The sequence below is a fragment of the Lolium perenne genome, chromosome 4, assembly GCF_019359855.2.
Source record: "Lolium perenne isolate Kyuss_39 chromosome 4, Kyuss_2.0, whole genome shotgun sequence".
NCBI lineage: Eukaryota > Viridiplantae > Streptophyta > Magnoliopsida > Poales > Poaceae > Lolium > Lolium perenne.
In genome coordinates, this window is record NC_067247.2 from 15,356,886 (window position 1) to 15,369,147 (window position 12,262).

Consider the following 12,262-nt stretch of genomic DNA (forward strand, 5'->3'; position numbering starts at 1 on the left):
TATGTTGGCAGAAACAACTTATCTATGTTCTGAAAGCAACTTAAAACTCGTAAAATGAACTTAATTAACAACTGAAAATTTAAAGTTAATAGTATGGCAAAGCAACTTAACTATGTTGCCAGAAACAATTTATCTATATTCTGGAAGCAACTTAAATTTCGCAAAATCATCTTAAATAATTACTGTAAAAGCGGAAGTTCATAGTATGGGAAAACATTTAACCGGATAATCCGATTTTTGAGTCAAAAGGCAAGGACAATTTCACAATATTAGTTGTTATTTAGTTGCCAATTTTTGGCGAGCATGTCTGGCTATAAATTTCTATCAATGATTGAGTTTTACCGGAAATTGTATACTTTTTCTTAACTACATGAGACTGAAAGTTTAAATCCCTCTCAAAATTTGCAAGAACTATAACTATCTACTGATGAAAGCATATGTCTGACTACTTTTGTTTCGGTCCGAGTTTGTCTTATTTCCGATTTGAATCCGTAGTCCAGTATATCCGCATTCGAATTCGAAACCGGTCAATATCCGTTCCGATGCAAATCTAGAGAAAATATGTGGTAATTAATATGTATGGGCAAAATTCAATCCGATCTGATCCGTTTACACTCCTAGTAACAACCATCCAGGGCCGTACGAGAAATTGGAGGCCTGGTGCAAAACCAAAATTAGGCCCTCGAAATAAATATTGGCAATTAGGAATGGTTGGTGGTATTTGTTTTTTTGGAAGAGTTACATCTTATCCAAAAGTAATTCTAAAAAATACTACCATCTTTCTAGCGTTGGTTGAGACAAAATCTTCAATTAGTTGGTAGTAAGAAACCTTCTCAAAATTGTTTTAAATTGCTATCGTTGCTAATTCACTAAGCTTTCTTGTATCACCATATTAGCTTAGAAAATCTTATCTCGGTTGATGGAACGATCACTAGAATATATAGTCCATAAAGTTATATATGCAATGGTTGTATTAGGATAGCAATCCATTCGTTTTGAGAGGATACAAAATGTTAAAAACCCCGTATCTTCCTTTGAAGTTTGGAATGAAATCTTGGAGTGATTTTAACTATACATACGTCTTATTACTATCAATCTTGGATTTTTTTTACCCCTTTTAAGTGCAATCTCAAGGCTACTGTAAGAAGAAAACACCTACACCCTCTGTTTAATTTCTTTGGTTGATGCATGTCTCAACCTTGTTTGATTCATAAATGTATACTCCGAATGATTCATACCTCGCAATTGATGTAGAGACTTTGCTCCCATTTCGAAAAAAGCCCCCCTCTATTCACAAAATAAGTGATTCAGTTTTTCTTAGATACACCCGTATGTGACCCATTTTAATTTGTAGCATTGTCACTTGTTTTCGGAGGGAGGAAATAATAACAGAGTGTACCAATTCATTACCACAGTGGATCTATTTTAGGAATAGTAAGTGAGTAGGAAAAAAATACACTAGTCAAAGACTATTAACACCTGCTCTAAATGTCCACTAGGCAGCAGCCCGACCTGCTTCCTCATCATCACCAATGGTGGAGGACTGGTTGAAGAACACGTTGGCGTGCTCCTCCATTAGCCAGACAACGGTCATGAGGTCGCCGCCACGGCTGATCTGTCTGGCATGGGTTTCTCTGCTGCACCGGACGGACGCGAACACAAGCAGACGCACCCACGTATCCAAGATGAGAGCCCACGCTCTGGTCAGATCAAATACACCATATCTGCATGAGGATTCTAGATCTGGCATCAGCCGCTTCAGTTTATCTACGGCAACATGGTCACATTCTTCGTAAGAAGATATAACGCCGGGCTTGTCACGATTCCTTTCAGATACCAGCTCGAGCAGCAGCTTGGCATACAAAGTTCCATGCGAAAGAATGATGCTCCGCTCTTCAATACCTGTGGGCCGATACAGCATGCTGTGGGCAAGTCTCTTCCCTTTATCTTCAGCTGTAGAAGAAGCTGAACTGTGCCTAAGCATAAGCCACTGGTGCCGCAAGGCACCGGTGGTTACTACGTACAGGCTGCGCAGCTCGCCCGGTACCATGTTGGGGCGTACCGCGACGAGGAACACCATGTAATCTGACAGTGCCTTGATCGCCTTCACATGTGAAGACCAAACAGCTTTTTGTTTGAAACAGGGAGGTCCTCCGCGTCTACGTCGACTGATGCATATGGCATTTGAAGACGAAACAGCTGGATCCGCGAATTCGGAACTGCACAGGAGGAAAACATTTGTAAGGATGTGCCAGGTAAGGATCGCCTCCTGGAGCTCAGCACCCAAGTTCAGAGCGTTGTCGAATTTCTTACGCCGCTTGACAACGTCATTGTAAAATTCAGGACGAAACCCATTAGATGGAATCACTGCCATGGGCTCCTCCACGCCCTTCTGGTTGGGTGTGGACTGTATCTGGTTTTCTGATCTTTGATGTTGCATCTCCTTCACTAGTATCCATACACGTTTGAATACTAATTCCTTGACAGCCTCTGAAATCATTATGGTCCCCGAATAATGACATTTGTTCCACCAATCCTTGAGCCCCATCATCTTAGCCAATTTGCTGCGCTTGGTCCGGTCAGAGGTGCAGAAATGGAACAAATTATACTGACCAATGGAGCCTGACCATCTTCTGTTGCTTGTAAAAGCCTTGAAATGCCGGCGAAGAGACATGATGGAAAGACCTAACCTACTGCGGTCTCTAGTCAACAAGAAATTACATGTCCAGGTCGACCCCAAAGTGTTGAACACTGACACCATGTCCAAGAGAAAGGCACCAACCAACAAGATGTAGGTGATAGCAACATCAGTTCTGTCGTAACCATCCTTATTACCACTTAATTGAAATAGTGTGAAGACGAGGGCGGTGGGCAGGGGTGAAACCAGATGAAACATGTAGCCATACCAAGTGTGGATCACTGCTGCCTTGGTGTAGAGGATGTCATACATGAGGGAGATCTCCATTTCCACTACCTTGCTCATAACTTTCCAGCTCAAATTGTTCAATTCATAATAGACTTGCACATAAACAAAGCCATAGGAGTGTCGACCATAGCACCCTTGCAAACAGGGAGCATGGCTTGGGCAAACAACATGAACTCCTCTTCATCATGCTCTTTTACCCTCGGTCCCCGACACAGAAGCGCAATGTAGTAAGTTGGGAGATCCCGGGGTTCCTTGATAGAGCTCTGAATGTTGTCCAGTGTGGCGCACTTGAGAGCCCATATCCTCTCCGCATACTTGATGACACCTATGATGGACATCAAGACAGTAGCCAATCCCAGCAAGGTGGGGATATTAGAGATATGCTTATAGACGATATGAGCAACCCCAAAGGCTTGAACGCCAAGATTTAGCAGGTGGCGTGGCCAGAGTTGGTTGTCCTCAAGGGCGTAGGCGGTGATATTGTCTTGGCTGCCAAGATGCACCAGGAGGAAAGGCGCCCAGAACACCTCGAGATTTTGCTCGCGGGACAAACCACTGATAGAGAGGTGGCCGAGAGTGTACACAGCGGTGGCGTCAGCCATGAGGTATGCCAGCCAGAGGAGGATCCTCAGCACGGCGGAGGATCCACGCTGACGGGTCCTTGCGAAGACAAACAGGAAAATCTGTAGTGCGAAGCTGAATAGGATGAGGATTTGGGTCGCCCACATAGCCCAGATATGCATAGCACCTCCAGCCATTGCTCCATTCGAAGTTGATTTTGTACTACTACAGTGGCAAAATAAGAAAAGAAAAACTCTTATTAGCAACTAGATGTCTAGATCAATGCATTTCCTACACACATAAATATGCAATGAATGTGAGTGATTGACGAGTAAAAAGGATCACTTACATGGATCAGGCCGCTAGGTTGTCTACAGGTTCTACACTGGGCGGGCACCTTCAGGCATAGAACACATCATGTAGAAGGAATATAGAAGATGGGGATTGTTGGCTTAAGGCCATCTGCCTAGCTCTAGGTTTTTGTTCCAAGGAGACTGCCCTAGCCTCTGCGTCGATACATGCGTCTTCTTTATTAAGTAAAATTCTTACCAACAGAGCCTTAGAGCATCTCCAGTCGCGTCCCCCAAACCGTCCCCCAAAGGGATTTGGAGCGCGCCGGACAGAAAATGCGTTCCAGCCGCGTCCCCCAAAGCCCTTTTTTGTCCGGCGCGCCCCTATACGGTGTCCGGCGCCCCGAGCCCGTCCCCGTCCCACAGGGGACGGTCCGGGGACGCCGGACACAACGAAAAGCGAGGCGGGGAGTGGCGGGGCCGACCCGTCAGCGGCACAATTAATTTAAACCTAACCGTCGCCTACCTCGCGACGGAAGTTATTGGCGCGCAGCGACGGTGCAGTTCCCGCAGAGGGCGCAGCGACGCGTCCCGTCGCGCCTAGCTCTGCGTGCCGGCGTTAATGAGCGCCACCGCTCCTCCGCCTCCCTCCGGCCTATAAAAAGGGGCGCCTCTCATCGTCCCTCTCACACACAAACCCTAGCGCCTCTCTCCCAAACCCTAGCCGCCACCATCTCTCAACAAGACTCGACGCTATGTCTGGTAGAGGCGGAGGCCGACCTCGCGGCCGCGGCCGTGGTCGTGGTCGTGGTCGTGGCCGCGGCATAGCTGAACGCTCGCCGTCGCCTTCCACGCCGCCAGCTTCATCATCGTCGGAGATGGACGTGGAGCCGGCCAGCCAGTTCGAGTTCGTCCTCGTCCTCAAGGGCGACCCGCGCGGCATCCAGAGGCTGCCGGACTCCTTCGCCGACTACGTCGCCGGCGACGATCGCCCGCGCACGATGCATCTGCGGGAGGCTACGTGCGGCTACTACCGGTGGATTGTCGACGTGATCTACGACGCGCGCGGCAAGATGTACCTCAACATCGGCTGGGAGAAGTTCGCGCGGCACCACAGCCTCCAAGCCGGCTTCATCCTCCTGTTCTCCTACTTCGGCGATAGGGACATGAGCGTCAAGGTCTTCGACGAGACGCGGTGCCGCCGGGACTACCACGGCGACAGCACCGACGAGGAGGACGACTAGTGTTGTTTCTTCGCAGCGAATACGTGCACGGAGGTCTCTGTCGGTTCTTCCTCGGTAGAACCAACAAGGGCACCGTCACCAGCTGGATTTTCCAGTTTAGGTGACTGGGTGTGCCCTCGAGTGTTCTTTCTTAGCAGCGAACACAGGAAACCTTCGATGCACGGCCTAGTTAGGTTTAATTTCTTTGCAAAATTTTATATTTGTGTCAACGACGGTTCAAACTATGTATTAGTTTGTGGAAAACCACGTTCCCAATTATGTTTTCGTGTAAACCACGTTCCAAATTATGTATTAGTTTGTGGAAATTGAAATAAAAAAGCCAAAAAAAAGTATTTTAAATGTTTGAGGGAGGCGTTTGGGGGATGCGGCTGGGGAGCGACGTCCCCCAAAGGTGGCACAAACAAAACACGTCCCCCAAACGCTCAATCCGGCGAGGTTTGGGGAACGCTTTGGGGGACGCGGCTGGAGATGCTCTTACTACGATAGTGAAAGTGTTAGTGGAGTATACAATATTGTGTTTACTAACCCCAAAGTCAGTCAAAGCCCTCGCATCCCCCAAAATATGCGCACGACCATTGTTTGCAATTTGCAAACCATGCGCATCACGCACAACGACCGAGTAAATTGTCCTACTGATTGCAAACTTGGTTGAATAAGAGCATCTCCGTCAGCGTTCCTCGTAGCGGGGGACGGGAGCGAAAATAGCACACCAGCACGCCTTAAATAGTGCCGACGCTTTTTTCAGACTAATAGAAGCACCGGCAACTCCGTGCCGGCCGCTTAGCGAAGGGCGCGAATCAGGCGCGCCGCCGCCTCGCGAGGCGGAAAATTTTGGCCGTGGGCTAGAAAACGGATCGGATCGGATATTGCTATTACCATATTTTTGTAACGGTCTCGGATCGGACCGGATAATGGTCGGATGCAGATTCAGATGCGGATTATGTTGGATTACGGATATGGAGCGGATTCTGACCGGACTCGGATAGAAGCCGATTAAGCAAATATACGTGTAAAATATAGAAGTACGTTTTTTATGTAAAATATGTTTGTAATTATTGACTATAGCTAAATGTACACACTTGTTATTACAACAAAGAAAATTGCGTGCTAATGACATACATATTTTAGGCGATGAACTAACAATATTGTCTAAATATTTAGGGTTGGGCTAATTTTTTCGGATTATCCTCTTTGTGGACCTCGAATAATCCGCGAAAATGACGGTTAATTCGTATCCGTCGGATAGTATCAATACCATATCCGCCATATATCCGCTTGACCACTATCTACATCCGCATCCATATTGGGCGGATTTCAAAAAATGCATACCATATCCTAAAAAACGGATACGGATGCGGAGCGAAAATTATCCGTACCATTTACACCCCTAGCCAGGGCGCCGCGCGGGAGATTTTACCGCCACGACGCCGGTCTGAAAACTCTCCCGCCACGACGCCACGCGAGAAACTCTCCTGCCACGATGCCGTGCGAGAGATTTCCCGTATCACCGCTGGTCTATATTATCCCTCCACCCCCGCCTCATTGGTGCAAAAAACTAAACCCTAAAATATACCACAATGTTCGATTCGTGGGATGAGGCGGCCGTAGAATTCATGGAGGCGGACCCGCAGCTCGCAGAGTACGAGGCGTGGGAGGAGACGACGCTAGCGGCGATCGTAGATGTCTTTGTCGCGGACGAGCGGCAAGACCAGGAGGCGGAGCGGCGACAATGGGAGGAGGCGCGGCGGCAGCGGGAGGCGGAGCGGCAGCGCCGGTGGGAGGTGCGCCAGTAGCAGGGGTGGGAGCAGCTTGCGTTGCGGCGGTTGATACGGGAGGAGCACCAGCGTTAGGATGAAGTCTACAAGCGGCAAATTTTGGCGGAGATGCAGCTCCGGCTACAGAGGCAGGAGTTGGATCACCATCGGCGGCGGTAAGAGCTGGAGCAGCAGCTGCGTCAGGAGGCAGTGGCCGCGGATAGATCCGCCTACTTGACGTTCGTGGCGGAGAGAATAGCGGGGGATCGATGATGGAGGAGCAGCGGAGAGAGCAGGGGAGAGAGCATCGGATAGAGCAGCGGGAGATCGTCCACCTCCACAGAGCCGGGTGGCCAGTAGGAAGTAGGCTAGGGATGAAGCATGTTTTACTCGAACTTTCCCTAAAATATTATTCATTCCTCGATCCTAATGAAATTAAAATGAAACTACAAGTATAAATGTTTAGTTTGTCTAAAAAAAACTCCTATCGGGCCCACCGGTTTGGGGGCATCGGTGTTGGAACATCACCCCCAAATAGAGGATGTTGTGCCGGCACGGTCGGCGACTATTTGGGGGACGCCTGCGGAGATGCTCTAACGTAGTGCCTCCATTTTCGATAAATAAGGCTTATAATTATAGTTAAATGTAAAAGCTTATTAAGTTTGACCAAATATAACGTATAATTGCAAACATCTAACTTATGAAACAAATATATTGTGGACGTATATTTTACGATGAATCCACTAGTAGTGATTCGGTCTCGTAAATGTTTATTCTTTTGTCTATAACATTTGTCAAACTTTGACGATGCTGATTTTTAATTAAATTTATAGACTGTATTCACTGAAACTAAGAGAGCATACTTTTAAATATATGAATGTACTACTTCCTATCCAAATCATATGTTGTAGATATCTGCCCGACAACGGAAAGTGTCTTTGACACATTGATGAGGACATCCTACTACACTACTACCTCAGTCATTGCAAGATGAAGATGATGCTGCTGTGAAACTCAAGTCCAATGAAGTCAGGATTGGACCAATGATACGAGCTCGTGCGAAGCTACTCAAACAACAGGTGAACTTGTTCCTAAGTACTACTTTGATCAACAAGAACTTTATACTGCTTAAGTCCTTTTACTTATGTATGATCAGGTATGAAGAAGGAGCAAGCATCGCACGAGGAGGAGAGGAGCATCTGGACAAGAAGCTGGACGTGAAGCTGGACATAGAGCTGGCCATGTAGCTGGACCTGAAGACATCCCATGAAAGCGCGAGGGAGAAGAGGGAGGCATGCGCGAGGGAAGAAGAAGAAGTCCAGACCGGCGCCAGGCCCGGTCAGACCGGCCGCCACGCCGGCACGCCCGATCCCCAGCCCGGTCCAACCGGACGCCACGCAGGGTCCGCCCGGCGCCGACCGGATTCTACGCTTGTGCCAACCGAGCACTATCCAGTATGCCCACAACCTTAGCCCGGTGCCAGGCCCGGTTCCGACCGGACCAGCCCGGTCTCAGGCCCGGTCAACCAGCCATATGACCGGCCGACTCCGAGTCTGTCTCGACCAGATCCGATCTGGGTCAGTTTTCTATGTGTATTTTCGACTCCTAGTCGTCATGAACCCCTATATAAGTGCCCAGGACGCCCCCAAATTAGGTTGAGACCACGTTTAAGATACACCCTAGTTCATAGTTGATTGCTTTGCAACTCTATTGAATCTCTACACCATATTGCATTGATTTGGTGTATACCCTGAAAAGTCTTGTGTGATCTGTTGTTCCATTGGGAATTAGACGGTTGCAACTTACCGCTTCGTGGTCGGCGGCTACGTGCGCAAGTGTGTGGAGTTGCGAATATCTTGCAGGGTTGAGAGCTGTTGCATTGGCGACAGGGACCAATCGAGAGACTTCGTTGCGTCATACAAGTTATCATCCACTTCATCATCGTGTTATCTCTACTATGTTCATCCCGTGATCATCATCACCACCGTTGCTTACTGAGAAGATCAGGCCACCCCTTATCATCTTGGTATCAGATTTCAGTTTTTCCTCGGTAAGCCATCCACAATCCACCCCATAGTTGCGTTGTGAGTGTTTCCTATCTAGAAAAGGCCAAAAATATTAGGGTTAGAGTTTGCCATAGCCTTAGATTGCACTAATTTCGAGTTTTAGTTGCTTTTCGTAGTTGTTTTGCGTACCTTTTCTTCCATCTAGTATTGTTAGGGTTTGTGTTTCCGCTATCATCTAGTGTCAGTTTTTGTTGCTCTGAGTCCACATAGCATACAGTTTTTGTGTTCCCAACCATAAACACAGCCTATCGATATAAGTGACTAGGAACTTCCCCAGAAGAGACTAGTTTTACCGCTCAGGCTGCTCATTAGGGTTTTGGTGCTTTGCAATTTTTGTTGGCCGTGTTATGAAGGAGTTGAGTCAAAAAAATAGAAAAGAAGCAAAAAGAGCTACATAGCTGCGTGTATTATAAAAAGAAAATTCCAAAAAGAAACAGTGTTGTGCTAGTAAGATCAAGTGAAGGCCTAAGTTTACTTTTCTGCACCTGTAGTTGAGCAATCTTGTGCCTGATTCGTTGAGCTTTGCTAGTGTCTCTCCAGTGCATTGCAACATATTCATCCATACAGTTGCATTGCCACATTTATCGCCTTGTGTGAGTATCATTGGTTGTCTACGGTCAGCGCTAGAGCTTGTTATTGGTGCAAATAGGTAGCCTACCCATAGTTGCACATATATCTTGCTTTGTCGTGTGATTTGTTTATACCCTTGATATTCGCTTCGCTACATCTGTGCACTAAGTTGTCACTACAAGTGGTACGCAATACTACTAATTCACTTTGGAGCGGTAAGATTTCCTTTTCTTATCAGTTTTGAGTGAGTTGTGACAGTACCACCATATATTTTTGATTTAGTGCACTAACCTACTAACCATGTCTTCTAGTGATGAGAAAATTGTTAACCAGAAAAACAAGGATGCCGCTGATGTGATGACATGGAGGGAGTATGAGGCTCTTCGTAATGAGATGCGACGTGAATTCCACACTCAAGACGATGAACTTAGGGGGTCTGTTCAAGAGATCTCCCAGAAGCTGGATGCTACTAATGAGACTGTCACCACAATGCAAGATCAAATGACGGATATCCATCGCAGTCTTCAAGTTTTGCAACTAGCTGTTGATAATCTCACCCAACAACAACAACCAGAAGATGAAGACCCTGAGCTTCAGGATGAAGCACGTGGAGTTGGTCGTGGTGTTGGACGTGGTAACCGTGGTCGTGGCTTTGTTGAACTCGGAGCTTGCCGTGTCCCTCCACAACAGCAAGACGATGGTTTGGGTAAGCCAAAGTTCTCAATACGCAAATTTGAAGGAGGAGCTGATGTGGAAGAATACCTCACTTGGGAGCTGAAGATTGAGAAGTTATGGCGCCTACATGACTATACTGAAGATAGGAAGGTTGAACTTGCTTCCTCAGAATTTGATGGTTATGCACTGCGTTGGTGGGATGGAGTTACACGTGCTCGCCAGAAAGACAACGAGTTGCCAGTTCTTACATGGCACGAGATGAAGGCCATTATGCAAGCTCGTTTCTTCCCCACTAATTATTTGCGAACAATATATGATAAGTTGACCCTCTTGAGACAAGGTGTGAAGACTGTTGATACTTATTTCATGGAGATGGAGATGCTTATGCAGCGTGGCCGTGTCCGTGAGTGATACGTCTCAAACGTATCTATAATTTCTTATGTTCCATGCTAGTTTTATGACAACACCTACATGTTTTGTTCACACTTTATGTCATTATTATGCATTTTCCGGAACTAACCTATTGACGAGATGCCGAAGTGCCAGTTCCTGTTTTCTGCTGTTTTTGGTTTCAGAAATCCTAGTAAGGAAATATTCTCGGAATTAGACGAAATCAACGCCCAGCATCTTAGAATTCCACGAAGCTTCCAGAACACCCGAGAGCCACCAGAGGAGAGCCACAGGGGCCCACACATGGGGCTGGCGCGGCCAGGGCTGGGCCCCCGCCGCCCTATTGTGTGGCGGCTCCGTACCCCCTCCGACTCCGCATCTTCGCCTATTTAAAGGTCCCTGACCTAAATCTTCGATACGAAAAAGCCACGGTACGAGAAACCTTCCAGAGCCGCCGCCATCGCGAAGCCAAGATCTGGGGGACAGGAGTCTCTGTTCCGGCACGCCGCCGGGACGGGGAAGTGCCCCCGGAAGGCTTCTCCATCGACATCACCACCATCTTCATCAACGCTGATGTCTCCCATGAGGAGGGAGTAGTTCTCCATCGAGGCTAAGGGCTGTACCGGTAGCTATGTGGTTAATCTCTCTCCCATGTACTTCAATACAATGATCTCATGAGCTGCCTTACATGATTGAGATCCATATGATGAGCTTTGTAATCTAGATGTCGTTATGCTATTCAAGTGGATTTTACTTATGTGATCTCCGGAGACTCCTTGTTCCACGTGTGTAAAGGTGACAGTGTGTGCACCGTGTGGGTCTCTTAGGCTATATTTCACAGAATACTTATTCACTGAGTTATGATTTGAGTTGGATGTCTCTATGAAATTGTGGTGTGTTAGTACCTCCTATGAATGCTCAAAGTGACAGCGTGGGGTGTTCATTAGTACTTGGGAATACATCTTTAAGGTTTGCCTACATGATGAATTAGAGTTTGTTATCTTGCCAGAGAGTAATTCGGAATAGCATAGTGAAGTGCTTATTTATATTCCATTATGATTGCAATGTTGAGAGTGTCCACTAGTGAAAGTATGATCCCTAGGCCTTGTTTCCAAATACTGCAATCATCGCTTGTTTACTGTTTTACTGCATCTTTACTTCCTGCAATAATACTACCATCAACTGCACGCCAGCAAGCACTTTTCTGGCGCCGTTACTACTGCTCATATTCATTCATACCACTTGTATTTCACTATCTCTTCGCCGAACTAGTGCACCTATACATCTGACAAGTGTATTAGGTGTGTTGGGGACACAAGAGACTTCTTGTATCGTGATTGCAGGGTTGCTTGAGAGGAATATCTTTGACCTCTTCCTCCCTGAGTTCGATAAACCTTGGGTGATCCACTTAAGGGAAACTTGCTGTTGTTCTACAAACCTCTGCTCTTGGAGGCCCAACATTGTCTACAAGAATAGAAGCACACGTAGACATCAAGCACTTTTCTGGCGCCGTTGCCGGGGATCTGAAGAAAAGTTACACCACAGAGAATTGCCTCCCACGGCAACAGCACTTTTCTGGCGCCGTTGCCGGGGAGGAAAGGTAAAAGGCACTCATACTCCGGTCTCAGGTAACTAAGTACTTTTCTGTTGCCGTTGTGTGTGTGCTCGAAGCTATTTCCTTTAGATCCTGCAATTGCATCGTTTTGTTTCTTGTTTTACACTAGTAAGGCATAATGGAAAATAACAATGAGCTTCTTATTCTATTTCCTGAGTTAAGACATGGATT

At 47.0% G+C, this 12,262-nt stretch overlaps 2 protein-coding genes across 2 annotated transcripts; both read right to left on the reverse strand.

Moving 5' to 3' along the window:
- Positions 1-1,491: 1,491 nt before the first annotated feature.
- On the reverse strand, positions 1,492-3,047 carry LOC127346582 (uncharacterized). Its single transcript, XM_051372867.2, has one exon. It carries the CDS (start codon positions 2,981-2,983, stop codon positions 1,496-1,498), a length of 1,488 nt encoding a protein of 495 aa, XP_051228827.2. The 5' UTR covers positions 2,984-3,047; the 3' UTR covers positions 1,492-1,495.
- LOC139830810 (uncharacterized) lies at positions 3,004-3,701 on the reverse strand. The gene has a single exon (XM_071819627.1). The coding sequence runs from the start codon at positions 3,682-3,684 to the stop codon at positions 3,004-3,006; it is 681 nt and encodes a 226-aa protein (XP_071675728.1). The 5' UTR covers positions 3,685-3,701.
- Between the last annotated feature and the right edge of the window lie 8,561 nt (positions 3,702-12,262).